Source organism: Gobius niger (assembly GCF_951799975.1).
Source record: "Gobius niger genome assembly, chromosome: 7".
Classification (NCBI taxonomy): Eukaryota; Metazoa; Chordata; class Actinopteri; order Gobiiformes; family Gobiidae; genus Gobius; species Gobius niger.
The window spans coordinates 34,475,585-34,500,903 of NC_136858.1; the positions used below are offsets into that span (position 1 = coordinate 34,475,585).

General features: G+C 41.9%; 1 protein-coding gene across 1 annotated transcript in view; it reads left to right on the plus strand.

Moving 5' to 3' along the window:
- The first annotated feature begins 974 nt into the window (after positions 1 to 974).
- Positions 975 to 25,319, plus strand: part of adgra1b (adhesion G protein-coupled receptor A1b) — a 414,503-nt gene continuing 390,158 nt past the window's right edge. The window contains exon 1 of the mRNA XM_079560565.1: positions 975 to 1,266. Coding sequence (XP_079416691.1) covers positions 1,046 to 1,266 — 221 coding nt within the window. The 5' untranslated portion in view covers positions 975 to 1,045. The remainder of the gene's footprint in view (positions 1,267 to 25,319) is intronic.

The following is a 25,319-nucleotide window of genomic DNA, read 5'->3' on the forward strand; positions in this document are numbered from 1 at the left end:
AACATGATGTAAAGCTTGAAAAAGTCAATTTTGCATAATACCCCCCTTTAAGAATTATATTTAACATCTGGAGATGGGTTCCGGGGCGGTACTGACGCCACCCACTGCTCCTTACTGGACAAATTTCCTTGCACAGTTGTTGTATAATGGCTTAAAAAAGCGATTTAACTATAATTAAAACTTTAATTCAGAAGCTCTGGGAACGCCAATTGGGGTCCTGACGCCCAGGTGGAGAATTACAGCCATTGCACACCATCCTTTTTTTAATTTATTTATTGCAATAATGTAAAAAAAAAAAGTTTGATAAAATATGTTAAAATTAGCTGGCACATCTACGATCAGCCTTGATGAAGTAGCCTAATTGGAAATCGTATAATTAAGGTATTGATTTCTTTAGAATGAAAACTAATGAGAAAAACAAAACAAAACTTTTGACCTATTTTGTGCAGCTCCACGAATTCCAAATCCCACAGACGGACTTGACTGCTGCACTTTGGCAGAGCTGTCCGATATCTGAGTGCCCATTGTAACTCGCTGCTCCCTTTGAATGAGCGGTGATTGAGCCCACGCTGTGTCCTGCCCGGGCTCAGGAGGAGGAGGAGGGACTTTGGACACTGCGCAACAAGTCCAAGGGCGCAAGAAGTGCAGGAGAGATGAAAGTCAGCCCCAAATTGATCTCGACGCCACTAAAACACGCGCTTTTATCATGGATTTTATTTCTTTTCCACCGTGGACGGACCATTGTTTCTTTTCACTGAAGTTGCACGTGGTGAACTTTGCCGGTACTTTGGAAGCGCACCGTGGGATGTTTACTTTACGCACGGGGCGGCAGTGAACGCATTATGGACTATAAGGATGTAACACGCGCTTTTACGACATCGATAATGGCTTGTTTTGGATATTAGCTGGGACTATCTGCGCTCGTATCGCGTGAGAACTCCGCAAGTTGGATTTTTTACAAGGAAGGAAAAACAAATTGAAATGGTTCGCGCAAACTTGGATGACATAACTTAAGACGAAGTGCTCGCAAAGTCCGGGTAGCGCCATGAAGTTGCCGGCGTGGCTCTGCGTCGTGGCGCTCGTGTGGGATTTGGCCGCGGGCAACACGGACTGCCCGGACCTGATCGTGGAGAGCTGTCACTGCGCCGCGGAGAGGTCCAAGGAGCTGAGCCGGCAGCAGCCTCAGCGCGTCAAAGTGGTGTGCGATGACGCGGAGCTCATGGACGCGCTGCACCCGAGCTTCCTTCCCAACAGGACCGTGTCGCTGTGAGTAGCGTTTCGAGTCTCATGAGTGACAACAAGACACGATGTCGGATGTTTTACGAGTGAGCACGCTCCATTAGCCTGGACTGGAGCCCGGAGTGAATGCATTAAGCCAGATCTAATGAAGGGATAAGATCAACGTGTCATGAGGTGGCACGGGAATCACACGCTGAAACCGCGCGAAATTAGGAAGTCTTTGAGTATCTACTACTGACTTGTAAACCTCTTAACCCCCACGTGAACCGAGCAGATTTTCTCCAGTTTGGCTTTACCCAAATCTGAAAACTTCTACATGGTGAAAATGCGACAAAATGTGACAAAAAAAAAGCAACACCAGAGGGATAAAAACACAATAAACAAGCGACAAAGACATGGCTTAAAAAGTGATGAAAAAGCCTCACAAGAGCGTCAACAAGGTGTCAGAAAAGCAACAATAACACAATAAAAAAGACACCAAAAAAAAAAGTGACAAAAACGTAGCGGAAACATGACAAAAAAGCAGCAAAAAAAAGCGATGAAAAAGCAACAAAAACACGACAAGATAAAAATTACAACAACACAAAAAAACACTAAAAACCCTAATCCTAACCCGCAACATAAAAGTTACAATCAGTTTTGTAGGTCTTAACTTTCAAATAAGCTGCTACACTAAGCTCCATGAGAAGCTTTTAGATTTGGGTAAAGCTGAACTGGAGTAAATGCACTTGGTTAAAGGAATAGGCCACCGTTTTTATATACTAAGATATGTTCTTACCTCACTTTAGTCGAGTTAATATATCCCCGTCTGGTCATTGTCCGCGCGCTCTGTCACGCAAACGGAGCACATACGCAGCCTCTCCCACATGTCACATAGCTCCGAAAAAGCTCACGATAGAAGCTACCAAGCTCTTCCACGTGTTCCCTATTTAAATAAAGTTACGTGAAGTGTTTTCATGCGAAGTATATTTACACAGAAATGTAACGTGTCGATTTTATAAGCAAATAAAAAGGGGGACTATATTGTGAGGCGTAATGATACGAGGAGTAAAGCGTCCGCGTAGTAACTCCTAAAGACTTCCCCCGCTCACTTCCGTCAATAACCTTTAGGAGTTACTGCGCGGACGTTTTGCTCCTCGTATCATTACGCCTCACAATATAGTGCCCCTTTTTATTTGCTTATAAAATCGACATGCTACATTTCTGTGTAAATATACTTCGCATGAAAACACTTCACGTAACTTTATTTAAATAGGGAACACGTGGAAGAGCTTGGTAGCTTCTATCGTGAGCTTTTTCGGAGCTATGTGACATGTGGGAGAGGCTGCGTATGTGCTCCGTTTGCGTGACAGAGCGCGCGGACAATGACCAGACGGGGATATATTAACTCGACTAAAGTGAGGTAAGAACATATCTTAGTATGTAAAAACGGTGGCCTATTCCTTTAAGGCAGGAGGTAAGAGGTTCAAAGGCACACCTAACTTAACCTCTTAACCCCTGCCTTAAAGGAACAGGCCACCGTTTTTCCATACTGAGATATGTTCTTGCCTGAGCTCAGACGAGTTGATGCGTACCTGTCTGGTCTTTGTGCACATGGAAGAGCTTAGCTTTTAACTTCACCCCGTTTGGAGCTATAGGAACACATTGGGCCAAATGCTAACAACATCTTTGGTCGTTTTGCGTGACTGAGGGCACGCACAAAGACCAGACAGGTACGCATCATCTCGTCTAAGCTCAGGTACGAACATATCAGTATGAAAAAACGGTGGTCTGTTCCTTTAACCTCTTAACTCCCACCTGAACGGATCCCATTTTCTCCAGTTTGGCTTTACCCTAATCAAAAAGCTTCTTGGGAAAAAAGCACCAAAACAGCCACAAAAAATGAGAAGAATACAAGGATGTAAACGTAACAAAAAAATCAACAAAAATGGGCCAAAAATTCAACCAAAAAGTGACAAAAATAAATTTAAAAAATGACAAAAATTCAACAAAAATGTGACAAAAACTCAAACAAAAAGTGACAAACACTAAACAAAAAAAAGACAAAAATTAGACAAAAATGTGACAAAAACTCAACATTTTTTTTTACAAAAACTCAACAAAAATGTGACCAAAAAAAACCAAACCAAAAAACAACAACATAAAAATGGTTACACAACACAGCAACAATGCGAGGAAAAAGATCAGTTTTGTGGGTCTTAGCTTTCAACTGAGGTGTTACACAGACCTATATAATGGCCAAAGAGGACAGAATGCGTTTGGTCCAGGCAGGTGGTAAGAGGTTAACCTAGCACATTTTCTCCAGTTCAGCTTTACCCAAATCTAAAAGATTATAGGCCGTTTTCATCACATTTTTGTCACTTTCTCATCACTTTTTTGTCACTTTTCTGTTGCTCATTTGTTGCATTTTCATCCTCGTTTTCGTCTCATTTTTGTTGCTATTTTGACACTTTTTTTCAAGAAGTTTTCAGATTTGGGTAAAGCCAAACTGGAGAAAATGCGCTTGGTTCAGGTGGGGGCTAAGAGGCTTCTCTGAGCGGCCGCAGAGTCGTGCAGGGGGTCGTTTCTCCGTAGGCTCACCAACAGAGTCCAGCCCCCTCCCCGTCACTGACACAGACTTGTCCAACCACTTACTGATAATTATGAACGCAAATTAAATTTTACACAGAAGTTAAACTTACCACTGTTCCTGCCCTTTGAGACAGCCCTCAGCGGAGACGTCATAAATTCATTTTGCGCTCAAATGTCTCAGCCCCAATAAAAAAAAATATAATGGAACATTTTGTAATAGACTCGCACTGCCTTTCTGCCTTTTACAGACCGCACTTCAAACACAAAAAAGCTCACTGCAGTGCATCAAGGGAAGTGTTTTCCTCTGCAATCAGATAATGTTTCTGCTATAATAAGAATAGGAAAATACACGGAGGAGATAAGGCTGGTTTAGACTGGGGCACACTTGAAGAAACGCAGACTTAAGCTACAGACAAAGAGACAAAAGCATTCAGGGAGATAGCAATGTGGATAGATGTGGAGTATTTTCTTCATGTTACCATCTATCGAAAGTTTTTTTTTATCCCTTTGCAAACGTGCGTTGATGGAAAAAGCCGTTCCGCATTTTTGTTCATTCTCCAACATTTAAAATCTGAACCGAGTTGCTTTAATCCTTAAAGGGACTATACGGAGGTTAAAAAATTTAAAATTAAGTATTTTCCTCCCCCTACATGTTCCAGCCATGTCCTAATGAGCCCAGACCTGTTCACCACAACTGCCTCTAAAATCCTGCGCTGTCACTCAAAAAGGTGTTTATTCGGGTCCGAAGTGCCGTCATGCACGAGCTTAATATAGAAGTTGCAGTTACACATAAGACCTGAGGTGGCAGTAGTGAGCATAAAATGAGCAACTTACATCTAGTCTCTTTAAGCTTTGTGGCATAAACGACATATATTGTTCACATTAGTCTCTGCTCTTCTGACCGATGCTTCGGTAAACCACTAACTTTCTTGTTTACAAAATACACCATATCCGGCTCTTCTCCAATTGTTTAACCAGCTTCTTTAAAAAAGTGGCAAAATCTTGACAAAAACACAACAAAATAGTGCCTTTTTTTTAAGTGACAAAAAATGGACAAAACAAAAATGTGAAAAATAGGGAAAAAGTGACAAAAATGGTTTGAAAACGCAATAAAAAGAGCAACAACAGACTGACAAAAATGTGATGAAAAAGTGGCAAAAATCCGATGACAACACAGAAACAATGCAAGGAAAAAGATCCATTTAGATCAGTTTTGTAGGTCTTAGCTTTCAAATGAGCTGTTAGACTGGCCTATTCACCTTATTCCGGACGTTCGCGTGGGCGCCGCCATGAATTGGTCCCGCCCCTTTTCTCCTATGTGTTAACATGGGGCTGGAGAAGTCCGCATAAAATCAGTCACTACACAAAAACAAAGCCGTTTTCAGGCCGCACAGAGAAACGGTGCAGTGTCGACATTTCGCTGCAAATGAACATCGGACATTTTACACAAATCAATCGACTAAACGTCAGATTTGAGTGGAGAATATTTCCCCTCGTTCTCCGTTAAAATGAACGGGCTTCGCGCTCGACCGGAAGTGTCAGGAAAACGAGGCGCCGAGACGACGCAAAAAGTGGCAAAAGTGGGCGGGGCGGAATAAGGTGAATAGGTTGTAAGCTTTTAGCCGAGCACTCGCTTAAAGGAACAGGCCACCGTTTTTACATCCTGAGATATGTTCTTACCTGAGCTTAGACGAGTTGATGCGTACCTGTCTGGTCTTTGTGCGTGCCCTCAGTCACGCAAAACGACCAAAGATGTTGTTAGCATTTGGCCTCTCCGAGTATATTCCTATAGCTCCAAACGGGGTGAAGTTGAAAGCTTCCACGCTCTTTCATGGGTGCGCACAAAGACCAGACAGGTACGCATCAACTCGTCTAAGCTCAGGTAAGACCATATCACGGTGATGTTGTTAGCATTTGGCCTCTCCCAGTATATTCCTATAGCTCCAAACGGGGTGAAGTTAGAAGCTACTAAGCGCTTCTAGGGGCACCCACAAAGACCAGACAGGTACATATGAACTCGTCTAAGCTCAGGTAAGAACATATTTCAGTTTGGAATAACGGTGGCCTGTTCCTTTAAGGTGGGGGGGCCAACAGGAATTTGAAGAAATCACCCCTGATCCCAGTCTTAATAAAGAATCGGAGTCAGCACTGTTGCTCACGCTGAAACCTTCACACAAAAACTACAAACATAGGCAAGATGAGTGAAGTGTCTTGCCAAAGGATATAGTACAATGCCTTGCTTGAGATTGAGATGAACCATACATGTACCGTCTAACTGGGTTTACTATTAGTTCATGTTAAATGTGTTGATTTAGTCAGTGGCCATTCCTTCCTAAAGATCTTCTTCCCTAACACGCTGTGCAGCCCATCTCTCAGCCCCTCAGACACTTTAACTATCCCATCTATTCTGCATACATCCATTATGCTCCACAAAGTGCCTTGGGAAACATTATTTGCATTAAATTCAAAGTTATTCATACAGATCCGTGCTCTTCCACACATCCAGACTCGCCGAATTTGCCTTAATATTCACTCTGTGTTCTCCTGCAAACACTTCAAATAGTGGGCGCGTTTGATAAGTGTCCCCGCACGCCCCCCTCGCTGCAGGTGCGCGGATTGACTGCTAGATTAATAGATGGTTTTATTCTGGGAAACGGTTGCTTTTGCCTTTGGAGTGTAAAAACAAATCTTAAATGTAAATGGCCCTGACGCGTTACAGTGGGGCGAAGCGTGCGTGATTAATGATAGCACTTTGCTCGCGGCAATTTGTTTTGAGTGCAGTTTGCGTCGGAGCAGGCAGCTTTTGTTCTTGGAGAGCTGCTCCTCCCGCCTGTCAGCCGCTCAAGGTGATGCTGATGTTTTGATACGAGTGTTTGCAGTCGCGCGGCGGCGTCTTAAGACCCCGGGTAAAAAAAATCTGCCAAGAAAAGATTATTTTGGGAGCAGGAGATCGTGTGACGTGCACTGGCTTGACATTCGGAGCACGTGTGTCGATAAATCAGTTCGTACAAACCTGGACGGCGAGATTATTTATACTTTGTGTTCTGGACGGCCCATAATCATAATATCCTGACAAAGAACCGCTGATTATGTGAAGAACAGACAGGGAAACTGTTCAGTGAAGCTTCTGTCTGTGGAAGTAAAATGTCAGTACAGAAAGTGGATCTGGAAACCCCACACTGCAGTTCACTGTCCTGTAATAAGCAGCAATTTACATAACACAGATGTGCCCAAATGTTTATACATGGAGGGCCGCATATTGAAGCATGCACGGGGTGATGATGTTGTTGTTGAAGTAAGGATTATATGAAGGATTAAATACAAAAGACTATTTCTGGTGATCGCAGTGAAGCTTAAATCGTCGACTGGACTGGGTTTGGTTGAGTCGAGGACGTTTAGCTTCCATTCACAGTAGTGTTATCATAATAGTAAAATTTCAAACTCGATTTTGATACTGAAAATAAAACTCAATTCTCGATACCATCCATCCGTCCATCCATTTACTTCCACTTTTCCGTTTGTTGGAGCTGCCCAAATCACATTTCACCAGCCCCTTATGGCTCCTCCTGCAGGTGGTGGGTCCACATAAGGACGGACTCACGATTCAAACCAGGCCTGTTGGTCTCTCATAAGGGGCTTCTGAACCAAATTTTAGTTGTTTGGTTTCTTTTTGAAAGGTAAAAACAAACGAAGCTGTTCAAATACCTTACGCGTTTCCAGCGCTTGTACTTGTGGTCTTCCGTTCCCACGATCCTCGCCCCCTCCCAGTCCATTATATGATTTTCCCTTTTGCAGTGGTCTGATATTGCGGATTTGAGGTTTTCTTGTGTGGCCTTTTGTTTTATGGCTCTGGTTAAACTGGATCCGGGAGGCCATAGAGATCAGAAAGCGAGGAATAAGATCCATCAACAGAGATGAGGGCGCACACATGGGACGCACTTCTCCAATAACCAACACTCGGCGGAAGGCGTGGCCACACTGACAGGTTTATTGCTTATGTCAGTGTGGCCACAACTGGGAACAACAACATCCCAATGAGAAACGCATCATGCACGTCGGGAGACGCCTCTGACGAAGACGGAAGTAGTTCCTTGTCCGTCGAAACGGTATTTGAACAGCTTTGTTTGTTTTTACCTAGTGTCTTTCAAAAAGAAACCAAAAAACTGAATTTTTTTACTCAAGAAGACATAATGAATGTAATGAAAGAAAGGCTTCTGAACCGCTCTTTGTCTGACCCGTCACCAAGGACCTGTTTGCCCTGGGAGACCCTACCAGGGGCACGAAGCCCCCGATAACAGAGTTCCCAAGATCATTCAGTGCTCAAACCTCTCCACCTTAACGTGGTGGTTCCAGGAGGGGAATTCTCGATACCACAGGAAGTATTGATACCATATCAAATGAATATCTGTAGCTTCGATACTACTTTTAGTATCAATTTAGTATTGAGGAATACATTTTTTTTTAACAACCCTAATTCCCAGAAGCTTCTTCTTAGCTCTTGTGGTCAGAATGTGACACAATGTGACCACATGAACACCTCCTGGATGAATGAGATCCTCGTGTGTGCTGATTCAGCAAGAAGCCCAAGGGACACCAACAATATGTTTGAGCCCCCAGGCCACACTTTGGGCACCCCACTTTGGGCACCTCGACTTAACATGAAGTTATTAGAAAGACACACTAATGTCTTGAGGTCCATACATTTAAAATTTCAGAATGAAAACAAATAGAGAGATATAAAACTGGAGACAGTAAATCTGAATTTTGGAATTCTGTGGACAACGTGCAGTCAATGAAATTATAAAAGCTACCAATTTAGAATAAAACACTGTTTTCATGATTCTAATCTTTATGTCATTATTTAGTCGATCGAAATGGCTTTGTCTGAATCGACCAACGTTGTTTTTATCATTTTGGCCCACATATGTACTTTATAATGAAGTGCTTTGAAAAAAACTTGAATTTGACCTCTTTCCAGACCTGACTGTCAAACCACAGAGCTCTTTATTTCCTCTGAATGTGCTGGCCTTCCCTCGACACCAGGATGCCGTCGCTTCCCCCGGTCCGTCCTGTTTCCGAGATGAACTCTTCAGACCAGGCTGCACTTTTCCTGGTGGAAGTGTGACCTCACTGCTTCTGTAGAGGCCTTCTGCTCCGTCCTTTGTTTAGAGTCGCTGCGCAAATAAACAGAACTGTCCAGGGAAGTATGTGCAGTGCATCCTCCTCTGGGATGTCCCGCTATGGCCCAGACCTGCCCCTTCTGCAGGCTGCTGGAAAAAGAGAGATCTTGAACTTGGGTCTTTGTCAGGTCTATGATTAATTACCCTAAGTTGTGCGTATCTCGGGTTAATGGATGTAATAACACCACTCAGAGGAAACCAAGTAGTCACAATGCTTTTGCTTAGCTGGACCAAATTGTTACTTACGTATATGTTTTTAGAACAAGTGAACAATTGACAATGTTCAGATTTTGATTTACGTTTCAATAATCCTGACTTCACAAAATTGCCATATATTTTCACAATCATCTGACACTGTCATTCCTAAAGTGGGTGTCAGGGCACCCTGGAGGGTCGCGGGACACTAAAAATGTTTTTATTTTTTTACATTTTTTACATTGACTCTGATGTATTCTTGATTTTTGAAAGTATGCCAAATATCAAAATACAGCATAGAAACTAACATTATTAGATTTTAAATGTTTTGTACCTTAAAGGGACTATACAGAGTTTAAAAATGGTAAAATGACCTAATTTCCTCCCCCTACATGTGACAACAATGTCCTAATGTGTAGAATGAGCCCAGACCTGTTCACCACAACTGCCTTTAAAATCCTGCACTGTCACTCAAAAAGTTGTCACTTCGGGTCCCAATGGCCGTCATGCACGCGCTTAAAGCAGTACTAAGTTTACCTTAATAAATCCTTTCCGTAGTCCCTGTGGGGGTAATACAAGTGTTTATGGGATGATTGGAGGGTCTTTCATCTCCCCCGGTGTCTCTGACCAGAAACCATGTTTGCAACTTGACTGCCACCGGTCCGGAGAAAGCAATACACACTAATGAAATCACGAAGAAGAAGCTAACGGGCAAAGCTAACTGCGGGCTAACGTCACTTTAAACAGTATTTACAGCAAAGTTTGAGTGAAAAAAAATATTTCCATTGTATAATTGGATGCACAATAACCCTCTCTCCCTTCGCCTTTCCTGTCGGCGTAGTATTTACTCTCCAAGACAATTCATAAGTTAAAAAATCGTAACTTGCCACTACACCTGCAGTTGCGCTTATGGCCTCTAGGGGGAAGAGCTACTTAGTACTGCTTTAAATATAGAAGGTGCAGTTACACATATGACCTGTGGTGGCAGTAGTGAGTATAAAATGGTTAACCTGCATCTAGCCCTTTTAAATCAGTGGTCCGGTTTTAAACCTTGTTTGTCTTTTTTTGTCTTGTGGACCTTTCAGTGGTAGTCCATGTACCCCTACCTTAAGAGTGTTGCAGTTTACTTCACTTAAAGAGGGGGTATTCTGCTTTTTTCAATCTCATAGCACCAGTCTATATCACACTACAATGATGACGAAACCTTCTGTTGGTCTGTAAATGCAGTAAATTAGAAAAACTGCCTTGTATAAAATTGCTCTTTCAAAATGGCTGTAGCGAATGTCTTGAAATAGGCCTCTGTCTCTTTAAGAACCTCTGACCCTTTCCGACACGCCCCCTCCACACGCTGTCTGTGGCATCAGTGGGGAGGGGGTTCTGCTGAGGAGCAGTGGTTGGTTACTCGGCTGGTGGCGAAAGCTCGGAGGCGTCTCCAGGAGGTGGGGGCGTTCCTAGGAGGACTCAGGCAAACCTATCCCTAAAATGGCTGTCATCAGAGTTTGTACAGATTACTCAAAAATACGTGAATGTGCCAAGGCAACACTTCAGGCATGTTTTTAATGAGGGAATGACATAATAACATGATGTAATGCTTGAAAAAGTTGATTTTGCATAATACCCCCCCTTTAAAAGCATTATTTGTAAGTAAAAGGACAATGTTGCGTTTAATATAGACCTAAAATTATCCCTAAACTACACATGTTACTCCAAAATATAGCTTTTCCTATCAGAAATAATGTTAAATTTCCCCTTTTTTCCAATCTAAAATAGTAACCCCTGCTATAGGTCCTCAAGTACCCCCAGGCGGCGACATTTTGGGTGTCGCGGCCTGAAAAGCTTTGGGAACCCCTGATCTAACACATCCCCTTTGTGGTGACATCCCAAAGTCTCCGACCTGTCCCTCTGTTGGCCCTCACGCTTGCTACCAACAGGATTTAATACATCACTTTGTTTACACACGCAATTAAGGTCACAGTAGAGCCGGGCCGTTTCATCGGGCGCTGCTGTCCCACTAAAGAAACGCTAAAGGAAATCCATACATCGATCTACGTCCTCCCTCCCTGCTCTGGTGCGCTGCTATGATTTTTCCGGTTGACCTCGTACGTCATTGACTAAGTAATCACCGAGCAGGTTTTGCTAGTGACCAGTCGGTAGCATAGAAATAAAGTAATGGATTCGATAATGCATGTTGCTCTCGTTGTTGCGCCAGACACTGTTGGCTTTGTGCATCTAGTTACGCTTTGTTTGGATTCTGGGTCAGGGCTCAGCGAACTGTGGTGCATGGCAAATTTCTGCCTCTGAGTATTGTTTAGCATAAACCGGCTCTTTTTCTAAATACCAATGTTTTTGGCATACAATTTAGGCATTATACTTGCATGTTAATGGATTAGAAAAGCCAATTAAAATGGTTCAAAGCATTGCTGAACATCATTTGTTTTATGAGTAAAGTCGGATACTTGAGAATTAAAAAAAAAAGGTCAGGTAAAGGAATGTGGACTTCAAAAACTCACAAGGAGACATCATAAGTCCATGTTTATTTCCCTGGAGGGAGGAGATGATGATGGCAGCTCTGACTAGTAAGTTTAGCAGAATTTGTCCAATGGCCGCCGGTTGCATTGCTTTAAGACTACGGCGCTAGGGGCCAACATTGCCTGCCATAGCTGCACCATAGCTGTACGGCAAAGCAAGCTACTTTCCCATTAGAACGCATTGCACTTTAGACACGTTCCAAACAACTGTATGCATGGTGCAGATTTTTTTTAAACTTTCTAAAGCTAGGTATTGCTCCTGTGATAACACTGAGTTAGTTACAATTCAAGGGACCAGATGGGTTTGCGTAAGAAACATTTTAGAAACCTCGTATACTAATGAGGGCTGGACTTTGATTGACAGGCCGTTAGCATTAAGGCTAATGGCGCAGAAGTGGCTACGACCGAACTACGTGCCTCGCAAGGGCCGAATCTACAGTGAAGATCCCGCCCTTATGCCCCTTTTAGGAACATCCTCTAACACTGTTGGGTAGGAGGAGTCTGTAAATCCGCCATGATTTCCCTTTTGAACGTGGCCATTATGGTAAACAGGGAGGAGTGAGCAGATGCTGTAATTCTACAGTCTTTGGTCGGGGCAGACAAACTATTAGCGATTTGTTATATTAAAGGCACACCGCGTTGAATTTTACTTATGAATACAATTGAAATACTAGCATTCATTTTATGATAGATCATTTAACTATTGGAAAAATACCTCATAAATGCACAAACAAACATAAGCCTTTGCTGTCAGCGGCTCAGCTCTGCTAAGACATGATTGTAACTTTACCAGGAGTGGGTAGGTCTCCATCTCGTCTCCATGGAGATGTGACTAAAGTCAGCAGAATTTGAGATTTAAATAGGTTTGGTTCTCATCCAAATCCATTCTTTGATTATTCCCTGCAGTAACAGTATTTGTCTGTGTCAAGCTGGTCAATAGGAGCATGTTTTGCACTAATGGCAACAGTATAGTCCAAAATGTTACGTAGTGTGCCTTTAAGTATTTTGCTTATACCGTATTAACATTCATCTTAAAGGCAAAATCAACTTTTTGGGCCGTAAACAATGTTGCTCTCTCATTAAAAACACACCTTCAGCTATGTATTTGACCCACTCGCGCAGCTTTGAGTAAAGCTTTGAATCTTCTCCAGTGACTTTTCTTTGCAGCGCAGCCCCCAAGAAAGCTCTTCCTTTTCCCAAACTACTTCTTATCTTATTAAATAAACTGTTCAGCGAAGAGGAGCAAGAGGAGGGGGGTGAGACGAACTTACTGCAAAAAGCATAATACTTAACTCATTAGACCACAATTTTACCCTGCATTTCCCCCAGGTCTGCTTTTGTATGCTTCCAGTGGACAGGAGAGGTGACAGGGGGGATGCTGGGAAATGTAACAGTCAGTATATTCGGTGAGACTCGGGCGGACGGCTGCAGTGATGGAGGAGATGTTCCTTCAGACCTCATTTACCTGCTCTTCTGCTGCAGGTGATTGGATCTGAAATGTGCCGTCACTGTTGGACGCCGCTCTCACAAAGGGGCAGCTCGACGACTCTGTTCCCCTGACTCCCGTGTCTCCCCGTCGTGTCGAAATGAAGTCAAAAGCACAATGTGGTAGTCGCGAATGGTAAATCGACTAAGCTGCATAAGATTGCCTATTTTTCAGAAAAACTAAAGTTACCTGCGAAGCCTTTTGTTTCAGTCTTGTTATATTTCCCTGTGAGGAAATGAGCACCGTGGACTGAATCTTGATCAATATTTAGAAAACATGAATGCGAAATGTCAGTAAAAACACAGTTGGATATTATCTCGGCTTTTTCCGGCTCTTTTATGTGCAATTCTTTGGAAATAAAAGCATTGAATTATCCCTAGCTGGCACCAAGCAGAGCTATTGACTTTTAAATATAATTAGTTATTTTACAGGGGGAATGTGGTCCTTCATTTCTTACGCGAGATTTATTGTGGAGAGCGAGCAAATTGGAGTTTCTTGTGAAGATTTTAATTATTTACAGTATTTTGTGAAGCGGATGAAGTTATGTGGCTGCAAAAACAATTTTAGTTCATTCGAAGACATTTGGCGATCGCCCAAACACAGCATACCAGCTTTTATGATGTTGCTGTACGTTTCAAAAATAAAATGAATGGCAGTTCTGAATCAGGCAGCAATTTGACTTTAAAACAATATTCTAAAAAGCGTGCTTCTTCAAAGAGTGATATTTGTAGTGAGGTGGGGTGTCCCTGCATTTACCCGATGGGATATATAGGGGGTGTACTATAAAGAGAGCTTTTTCACCTGATGCCCTTCTCCCACCACTGAGTTTTCAAATTGATTTTAAAATGATGCTGTTCGTTTTTAAAACTCTTCATGGACATGTGCTGTCTGAGCTGGGCACCAGGGCAACCTGTCCTCAGATGATTTTGGATGTTCCCAGGTCCTCCTCTTTTCAGATGGTTTTACATGTGTCAGGTCCTCCTCTTCTCAGATGGTTTTAGATGTGCCAGGTTCTCCTCCTCTCAGATGGTTTTACATGTGCCAGATCCTCCTCTTCTCAGATGGTTTTGGATGTGCCAGGTCCTCCTCTTCTCAGATGGTTTTGGATGTGCCCATGTCCTCCTCTTCTCAGTTGGTTTTGGATGTGCCCAGGTCCTCCTCTTCTCAGTTGGTTTTGAATGTGCCCATGTCCCCCTCCTCTCAGATGGTTTTGGATGTGCCCAGGTCCTCCTCTTCTCAGATGGTTTTGAATGTGCCCATGTCCTCCTCCTCTCAGATGGTTTTGGATGTGCCCAGGTCCTCTTCTTCTCAGATGGTTTTGGATGTGCCCATGTCCTCCTCTTCTCAGTTGGATTTAGATGTGCCAGGTCCTCTTCTCAGTTGGTTTTGGATGTTGGCACTTCCTCCTCTTCTCAGTTGGATTTAGATGTGCCAGGATCCTCCTCTTCTCAGATGGATTAAGATGTGCCCAGGTCCTCTTCTCGGTTGGTTTTGGATGTGCCCATGTCCTCTTCTCGGTTGGTTTTAGATGTGCCCATGTCCTCTTCTTCTCAGATGGTTTTGGATGTGCCCAGGTCCTCCTCCTCTCAGATGGTTTTAGATGTGCCCATGTCCTCCACTTCTCAGATGGTTTTAGATGTGCCCAGGTCCTCCTCTTCTCGGTTGGCTTTAGATGTGCCCAGGTCCTCTTCTTCTCAGTTGGTTTTAGATGTGCCCATGTCCTCTTCTTCTCAGATGGTTTTAGATGTGCCTAGGTCCGAGTCCAGGCAGTGGGGCAATCGTGCTTTTGCCATGGCAGGGCTCAAACTGTGGAACTCGCTCCCAGTTGAGCTGCGAGTCATCACTGACCTGCCACTATTTTCTTTTAACTTTTTAGGTCATTTAATGTTGCTGTTTTTCTATTTTGTGTTTTTTATGGAAAGCACATTGGTCGGCCAAGGTTTAGTAGTAAACTGCCCTAGAGGTAAACTTTGATTGATTGATTGTAGTTTGTGAAGTTTCAATGTGGGTGCATTTCTAAGTTCCTACTGCAGCACTGATGCCGGTTCGAGTTAAGCTGTAGCTGGATGTGGTCCAAGGTCCGGGGTCTGTGGGCTCGTATGGTGTTGCATAAACTATATTATGTATATTCATGTTCAAATGTATTTAATTTCAGGGTCCTGGCAGCACCATCTTGCCTCCTTGCTCTTGTTGTCTGCTGCTCCTGTTTCCAGTTGTGTTGAGTGTAATGCTCACGTAATTGACAAAACACGGACATTTCTCTTACTGAAGCAAACATATTGAAAACATTGTGTTCTTTGACAGCCCCGTTTTTCTAAGCTCCTCGTTATATCTTGCCGCAGTGAGAGGGTTAGAAGTATTTTTTTTAATAGCAATTGTAAGTGAGAAGCGTTAACATATAGTTTTAGAACAGGCAATGACAGCACAGAGGCGGATGACAGTGATTGCATGGATTTGCCGCTCGCTCAGAATGACCACGTTAAGCTCCTCAGATCCAGCCCCTCAGCTGCTGAAGGAGACGGGTCTTTCTCAGATAAAGAACAGGGGGAGCGCAGAGTGCTGGGGTTTAAAATACTGTATCTACAGCCCCCATCATCATCATCATCATCACTGTAATCTCTGTAATCATTGGCTCACGGGAACTCAGGAGCAGATACTAAAGTGGACATGCCACTCTGTTACTTTGCAAAGTATACTGTGTGTTTGTTCTTGTATCTTATGTTCCATTCGCAACTTTTCAATGAGACATTTGTACTGCAGTGGACAAAGCAATATAAAAAAAAAAAATGTAAAGAGGAGTCAAAAGGAGCACGTTTCTTGTTTTAGACCTTGGGACTCACAGAGATGTTTTGTTTTGCTTTCTAATATTCATTAAGCTCGTTGTCAGCCTGGGATTTTCTTCGCCTCAGCTCCATTGGGATGAGGTGATTTTGTCATCCCTAAAAATGATGTGCTTGTTTCTATTATAATTTTACCACACAGCTATGACAAAAGCTCATTACTCTGGATCTGTCCTGAAGCTGCCATTAAATGATAGTAGGTAGGAGTCGTGTTTGTGACCCACTTACTTTTTATTGTGTATTCACCCTGCAGCCAGTCACTTTTTGGGTGTACCTTACCAATAGTTTCACAAGGTTCCTGCAGGGCATTAAAAAGCAATAAAAGATTGATGACAAAATGAAGACCTGAAAAGTGAAAAAAAAAAAATGCCCGAGTTGGTATGTGTCATGTTTACCCATAAAAAGAAACACTGAAGAGGCACCAAGAGTCCCCTACACGTGCAGCACAGTGGAGGCGTCACAAGACGAGCTACAGGAAACAAGAAAGGGACTAAGGAGGAGGTATCCGGGCAAGACTCAAAGCTAAGCCACACATGCCTTCGGCCCCTACTATTGTCCCGGCTAATGGACGTTCAGTGGAGAATAAAACAGATTAACGGCTAAGCTCTTCCCAGAAGACGGTGAAAGACTGTGGTGGGGCGGAGGGAGCTGCGCAGGAGGAAGAGGAATCAGCTGACCAGTGCAGGACACCACGCCCCGAAACAGAGACAAACCCAGGAGGCAGTGCACCGTTTCAGAGGATGACAGGAGCACTGAAGGCAGCCAGCCAAGTTTCCTCCGGGTTTCCTCTACCTCCAAAAACATGTGGGTCAGGTTGGCCCACAATGGCAGCGCGGCTCAGTTGCAGCGGCTCAGGCTCACAACACTTGAACACAATTTTGTTATACGGTTGTACAATGACAAATAAAGCACTTACTTACCTGTCAAGTTTTGGATTTGAAAATAAGGGACCCGCTGCGAGCTGTCCCATCACCACACAAAAAAAACTCCAAGATGGGGTAAAACATGGTTGATTCCTGGCAAAACAGGTTGAAATATAGGATTTGATCATTAAAAAGCATTACATTTGCCTTGCTTCTTCCTGTATAAACCCTCTTTGTAAAGAAGTGAAAGTAAAAAGTGGTACTTCGAGGTCTGGACTGCCTCGTGTATGAAAAGGCGGTGGCTCACAGCTGCCTCTTTAAATACGGAAAATAGGAATCATTAATGAAGAAAAACGTTCATGGATTGCTCAAATTCTCATCCCTGAGGATTAAGTGTTCTATCATAAACATCATCTCGCTTCAAATGTACTCTCACTCCAAGCAATAGTTGCATATAGACGACTATTTACCCCTTTGTATTTCCCCAAATGGTTTCCTCAATCTCCTCTCTTCATTTGTCCATAAATATTCCGGAGATCCCCTCTTTTCTCACCATCTCCTCGTTGCTGCTGTCTCTTAGGGGCGTCTTGTTGCTGCTTGGGTGTTGTGCGCGAGCTCCTTTCCTCAGATTTTTTTTACTTGCGCATGAATATTTCATCGGTATGCGCTCACTGTAGCCCCTGTACATATCCTCCTGTGCATTAACTGGCTGACAAAACCTGTTAGCATACGTAGACTGCAGACGCTTGCTGTGCCAAGTGCTTTAAATGCGGTGTCATAGGATCGGGCCGGGAGAAGGCTGGTAATATGAAAAGACAGCGGCAAAGTGACCCCATACTGTACTGCAAGAGGGAAAGTCACCCCTTGATTTTATTATTTACTGCATTTCAGTCCAGTCTGAAAGCCGCAGTACTGCTTTTGCCTGTACTTTTATGGTGTCCCTAGAATTGTTCTCTATGTTCAGCTGTATATTATTAATAATATAAAATAGTGCTTTTTACATTGTTGTGGTCCAAACGAACATTCTTAAATGCAATTCAATTCTTCCCTGGAGTGTGTTTCACAACTTTTCAGGAGCTGTACTGACATCGTGATGAAAACTACAGAGAGAGTTCTAGAGAGAGCTTTAAAAACACATCGACAGTTGAGTTTTGTAGTTCATTAACCCGTTTGAATATTAAAGCAGTACTAAGTAACTTGTTTACCTTAATAAATCCTGTTCGCAGTCCCTCTGGGGGTAGTACAAGTATTAATGGCCTGGTGTCTCTGGCCAGAAAACCACACTTGCAGCTTTCCCTGCTCTGACCTGGAGGCCCCAATACACACTAACGGAATCACGAAGAAGAAGCTAAATGTATCTCCATTGTGTAATTGGATGTACAATATCCCTCTCTCCCTTTGTCTTTTCTGTCAGCGTAGTATTTACTCTCCCGGACAATTAATGAGTAAAAAAACGTAACATACTACGACACCTGCAGTGGCGCTTATGGCCTCTAGGGGCATGAGTTACTTAGTACTGTTTTAATGCAGAATCGCAAATAACACCGCTGATTGTCCTTCGCTGTCCTTCGTTTACTCCACCTCCTGTTTTCTTGCATATGTTCAGCTCTGGAAATGTAGTTTATGTCACTCATTTTTCCAGGTAAATTCTACATTTGACTGGGTGCTCTGGTTTCCCCACATCTACTTAAAACATAGGGCTGGCTTATAGCACAATATCGAGTTATGGGTTACAGAGCGATGCACTGTGGTCGCTCACCGCGCCTGACAGGTGGCCTGATATATCGGCATGGAGGAATGGGTCAGATACAGAAGACACTTCCCTATGTGGACAATAAACAGCATTACAGAGCTATGTGGCAGTATCTTGTGCTGTTGGCCGTAGGAGGTCTGGACATTTTATATCACACTCGTTCATGCAGGTACACTATTATGTCATGTGAAGAAAAAAGGACATAAAACAAGAAAATATTTGATCAATATAAAATGTAATTATATTCCTTCATTTATTGACCTTCATTTAACCTCTTAACTCCCACCTGAACGGATCCCATTTTCTCCAGTTTGGCTTTACCCTAATCAAAAAGCTTCTTGGGGAAAAAAGCCACAAAATAGCCACAAAAAATGAGAAGAAAACAAGGATGTAAACGCGACAAAAATGTGACAAAAATGTGACAAAAATTCAACAAAAAGTGACAAATAACTCAACCAAAAAGTGACAAAAATTCAACAAAAAAGTGACAAAAATTCAACCAAAAAGTGACAAAAATTCAACAAAAAGTGACAAAAATTCAACCAAAAAGTGTCAAAAAATTCAACCAAAAAGTGACAAAAATTCAACAAAAAGTGACAAATAACTCAACCAAAAAGTGACAAAAATTCAACCAAAAAGTGACAAAAATTCAACAAAAAAGTGACAAAAATTCAACAAAAAAGTGACAAAAATTCAACAAAAAGTGACAAATAACTCGACCAAAAAGTGACAAAAATTCAACAAAAAGTGACAAAAAACTCAACCAAAAAGTGACAAAAATTCAACAAAAATTCAACAAAAATGAAAAAAAAATGAATGAAAAAAAAAAACATACAATAGGTGACACAACACAGCAACAATGCGAGGAAAAAGATCAGTTTTGTGGGTCTTAGCTTTCAAATGAGGTGTTACACAGGCCTATATAATAGCCAAAGAGGACAGAATGCATTTGGTTTAGGCGGGTGGTAAGAGGTTAACCAGGATAGTCCCTCTTAAGAATCTCTGTACCATCTTTTATGCAATTCTTGCTTGCATGTTTTCTTTGCAAAGACCTTTAGTGACACCAATGAGCTTGAGCAGAGTCTCGTCTCTGCAGATAAGTACAGTAATCTTTAGTGAATCACCACAGCCACATACTCTGTTACTGCTCTTCTCTGTGTGCAGCCAGCAGCCTGTAGCTTGTCATTTTACTGAAAAAGACATATTTACACAACAGCACAGCAGGAGGCGGGATTATGCTTTCCAGTGTTGTTTGTACCCTTCAAAAGCTTTAAATAATTTCATGTTAATGCTGTTTTTAAATAGACACGACTTTTGGGATTTATTTTTGCATGTACAGTATCTGTTAGTGTTTGCACTGCAGTATGTACATGCACAACCCAGCCCCTGCTAAGGCGCCCAGAAGTTTGTGGAAAAAAGCCCAAAATATTCAGCCCCTGTTATCATCTCCTGTTGGCCCGGTATCATTCATCACAGTTTATCCCGTTGGCAGTGACTCGGTTCATGTGGAGTAACAGCTGATCGCAACTGCTCCAGGCCGTCGCCGTTTATCCACGGAGTTCACGACCCGGAGCAGGAGACGGGAGGAGGGCGATCACGTCCTGCAAAGCGACAGCGTGTCCAGAAAGTGCATAATATCAGACGCATACGACTCCTGCCCGAGATGTACGAGTGCAGCCGAGTGTTGTTCTCTGCCATAAGGGGAACGGGAGGGACTCGAAAAGAGGCGTAAATTTAGTCCGGAACAACAGCTCTGTCTGGGGGAATGTTGTCTTAACCCGTTTCACGTCACTGTAAAGCAAAAGTGATGGTGATATTGATGTGTGCAATGTGTAAAGAGAGCTGTAGTGGAAAAAGTGGAAACCATTTTAAAGTGGCTAATTTAGGCTGTTTTTTGGGGCATCTCAGCATTTGTTTTTTATAGTATAACAATGGAAGCTGCTGGCAAACATGCTAAGCTGCGTGGGGAAGACAATTTGAGCGCTACCACAAGAATACGACCGGTGAAGGAGAAGGTTTGTGGCTCAGACTGATGCATTCCATGTATATATTGGCTAAACTAAAACTAAGAAGGTACTTATTTTTTGGTGTTGTAGAATACATTTCTTTTTGCCGCCTCAGAGTATGTTGTAAACACAGCAAAAGACAGACCTTGTTGTAATGTCTTCACCTAAAGTTTTATTGAGGAATGGACGATGGAAGTCTAACCTAAATTACTGGAATTTATCTTGGGGTGGTGGCCCTGCTTCACTTTGTCACCACTCAATGCTGTATATGGGTGTGAAATGTGCATGTAATTGCATTATTTGAACAATCTGAATATGCAGGAGGGACTGTGAGAGCTAGAAACAAGTTAGAAACAAAAAATGTCACTGTTTGAACAGAAAAAATCAGGTGCCCCACCTTTAAAGGAATAGGCCACCGTTTTTACAAACTGAGATATGTTCTTACCTTAGCTTTGACAAGTTCTTTAGGACCTGTCTGATCTTCACCCGTGCCTTCAGTCACGTAAACACAGCGCAGACGGCGTTAGCATTTAGCCATTGCGATTGACTGCGGAAATGCGGGAAGCGAATGCAGAAATTGCATAATCAAATTTGCATAAACTGGTAAAATGCATAAAATGTCATGTTGCATAAACTGTATAAACTGCATAAAGTGGTAAAATGCATGAATGGGTTAATTTGCATAAATCCTAAATGGCATAAACTCTTAAGTTGCATAAACTCTTAAGTTGCATTAACTGGTTAAATCCCATAAAGTGGTTAATTTGAATAAATTGTTAATATTGCATAAACTTTTTAAATTCCATAAACTGGTCAAACTGTTGAAATGTCCTCAGTGCTTGATTGGCAGAAGCACAAATGGCTGAAAGGCCTGGAGTTTCCTGATTGGCTGGATTCCCCCCATACACACTAATGCAAAAATTTCAAACTCTCGTATAAAAAAACTGGAAAACTGCAGAAGGCCATTTTTTTCTCAAAACCCACAAGTTGCAGAAGCTGAACATGCACAAAGTGCAGAAATTGCATAAAATGCAGAAAAAAGTGCAGAAAAGCATGGATTTGCGGCAGCCCCATTATAAGTCAATGGGAAAAATCTCCGACATTTTGGGCGATTGCGGAAAAACCGTAAGAATTCTTCCGCAGTCAATTATTGGTTTTCATGTTCTTTATTGATTGACTGCGGAATTCTTCCGCAGTCAATTATTGGTTTTCATGTTCTTTATTGATTGACTGCGGAATTCTTCCGCAGTCAATTATTGGTTTTCATGTTCTTTATTATTATTCCTCTTCCATCTTTTTCCCGATTTTCTAGAGCTTTCAGCACCTTCATGCTTTGTGCAATTTATGCAAGTTATGCATCAAAACGTTCCGCATGTTGAGGAGAAGGGTGCTATTACTTTTGGGACTTCTGCAACTTACGGTTTTTCCGCAATCGGCCAAAATGTCGGAGATTTTTCCCATTGACTTATAATGGGGCTGCCGCAAATCCATGCTTTTCTGCACTTTTTTCTGCATTTTATGCAATTTCTGCACTTTGTGCATGTTCAGCTTCTGCAACTTGTGGGTTTTGAGAAAAAATTGTCCTTCTGCAGTTTTCCAGTTTTTTTATACGGGAGTTTGAAATTTTTGCATTGGTGTGTATGGGGGAATCCAGCCAATCAGGAGACTCCAGGCCTTTCAGCCATTTGTGAAGCTTCTGCCAATCAAGCACTTTCAACAGTTTGACCAGTTTATGGAATTTAAAAAGTTTATGCAACATTAACAATTTATGCAAATTAACCACTTTATGCATTTTAAACCGTTTATGCAACTTAAGAGTTTATGCCATTTAGGATTTATGAATTTTAAACAGTTTATACAATTTACAAAATGTATGCAAATTAACCCATTCATGCATTTTACCACTTATGCAGTTTATACAGTTTATGCAACATGACATTTTATGCATTTTACCAGTTTATGCAAATTAGATTATGCAAATTAAGCAATTTATGCAATTTGAAGAGTTTATGCAATTTCTGCATTCGCTTCCCGCAATTCCGCAGTCAATCGCAATGGCGCAGCCATTGCATTTCTAGTTATTATTCCTCTTCCATCTTTTTCCCGATTTTCTAGAGCTTTCAGCACCTTCATGCTTTGTGCAATTTATGCAAGTTATGCATCAAAATGTTCCGCATGTTGAGGAGAAGGGTGCTATTACTTTTGGGACTTCTGCAACTTACGGTTTTTCCGCAATCGGCCAAAATGTTGGAGATTTTTCCCATTGACTTATAATGGGGCTGCTGCAAATCCATGCTTTTCTGCACTTTTTTCTGCATTTTAAGCAATTTCTGCACTTTGTGCATGTTCAGCTTATGCAACTTGTGGGTTTTGAGAAAAAATTGGCCTTCTGCAGATTTCCAGTTTTTTCATACAAGAGTTTGAAATTTTTGCATTGGTGTGTATGGGGGAATCCAGCCAATGGGGAGACTCCAGGCCTTTCAGCCATTTGTGCAGCTTCTGCCAATCAAGCACTGAGGCCATTTCAACAGTTTGACCAGTTTATGGAATATAAAAGTTTATGCAATATTAACAACTTATGCAAATTAACCACTTTATGCATTTTAAACCGTTTATGCAACTTAAAAGTTTATGCCATTTAGGATTTATGAATTTTAAAGGGTTAATGCAATTTACATAATTTATGCAAATTAACCCATTCATGCATTTTACCACTTTATGCAGTTTATGCAACATGACATTTTATGCAGTTTATGCAAATTAGATTATGCAAATTAAGCAATTTATGCAATTTGAACAGTTTATGCAATTTCTGCATTCGCTTCCCGCAATTCCGCAGTCAATTATACTTATACTTTGTAGTGTAACACTTCACGTAACCATATTTAAATAGGGAAAACGTGGAAGAGCTTGGTAGCTTCTATCTTGACCAGTTTTGGAGCTATAGAGGAGAGGGGGAGAGGCTAAATGCTAACGCCGTCTGCCCTGTGTTTACGTGATTGAAGGCACGGGGGAAGACCAGACAGGTCCTAAAGAACTCGTCAAAGCTAAGGTAAGAACATATCTCAGTATGTAAAAATGGTGGCCTGTTCCTTTAACCTCTTAAAGGCTGACACCAACTTGACTTTCATAACAAATTTATTTAGTGAAGGGATTTACGGCTTTTTTCTTTTCTGGGAGTCCATGGGAGCCGTTCAAAACACTGGCTCTTTTTAATGTAACATTTTGATAACGCCAGCCAGATAATGTTACACACACACACACACGCACACGCACAATTTAATTTAAATAATCTAAAACAATGGGACTGATATTTACGATTTGAAAACGTGTTTGTGAATAAAATCTTGCAATATGAATGCTAATATGAAGAGGCTGCAAGTGTCTGACAAATCATTTTTAGTGCATTTAGCTTTGACTTTAGTGCGTAAAGCTTTCCCTTGTGTTGCCTGCCTCACTGTTGGGCTGTTTGTGTGTTTGGGGGGAGTTCTGGGTAAATAAACTCCCCCGGAAAAGGTTCCAACCTTTCACCTTAAAGAGCCGTTCAAAAGAACATGAACATCACATCACTCTTTATTTCATCTCAATGCCCTCATTGCACTTTGACATCCATTTTTTTTTTTTGCATTGAAAATTCATCTACAGTTTTACCTTTGGCTCTACGTCAAATTAAATGTATACATATGCAAATCGAGGGACTAATTGCAGGGATACATTGTTTGATGTTTGATCCCCATGGAACACAAGAGCTCATCACAAAGGCATAAATAATAATTAGCACACGGTTATGTTGAACGCAGAACATGATCCAGTCGAGACAGAACAGCAGGACTATTGTATTGACACTTTGTATTATTTTATTTTCATACAAAGGTGTCTGAGCTTCTCAAACGATCACAAGACATTTGAAAATGAACCCTGAGCAAAATGAGGTGTTTGTTGGAGTTAAGTTGAAGGCGTGTTTCAGCGAGTAGCCAGATTCAGTGTTTTTAGCAATATTTCAATGTTTTTGTAAAGCGGACCAACAGATGGGGCCGACAGTTGCACACTGTGCTGTGGCTAATGCTGCCTCTATTGCACAGAGGACCTTACATACTAACTCTCTCTGCAGAAAAAACAATCATCAGATTTAATATGCTATTGTTTATAGACACCCTGCTGTATTGGCTTGTACTTAGTCCATGTCAGTATTGAATTGGACTGAACTGAACAAAACAGAAAAGGTTTCAAAATAGTACAGCACAATACTGTTGATAGGTTTGTTAATGTGATTGATTTGGCATAATTTAATGACATGAGATGAAGGTTCTTGAGCCTCTTCTGTACTCTGTAGTTAAAGTGTAGGACGTTTCGTCTGTCATCCAAAAGCTTCATCAGCAACACTAGCGTTTCCAGCTGGACAACTTGAGAGCTTACACAGACATTAGGCATATTTAGTTGTACTGCACATTTCATACACAAGGTAACTCATAACATTAATGACTAACCCTTTCTATCTAACCGAGCTTGACAATTTATTTTATTTATTTATTTGCCATTGCACAACAAATGTGTTGCACAGACCAATCGCTGGGCAGAGACAGCAGGTTTATGTGCATTCTTACTTAAGTCCATTCACAATATAAAATACGGATTAAGCATCGGCAAAAGTGCTCTGT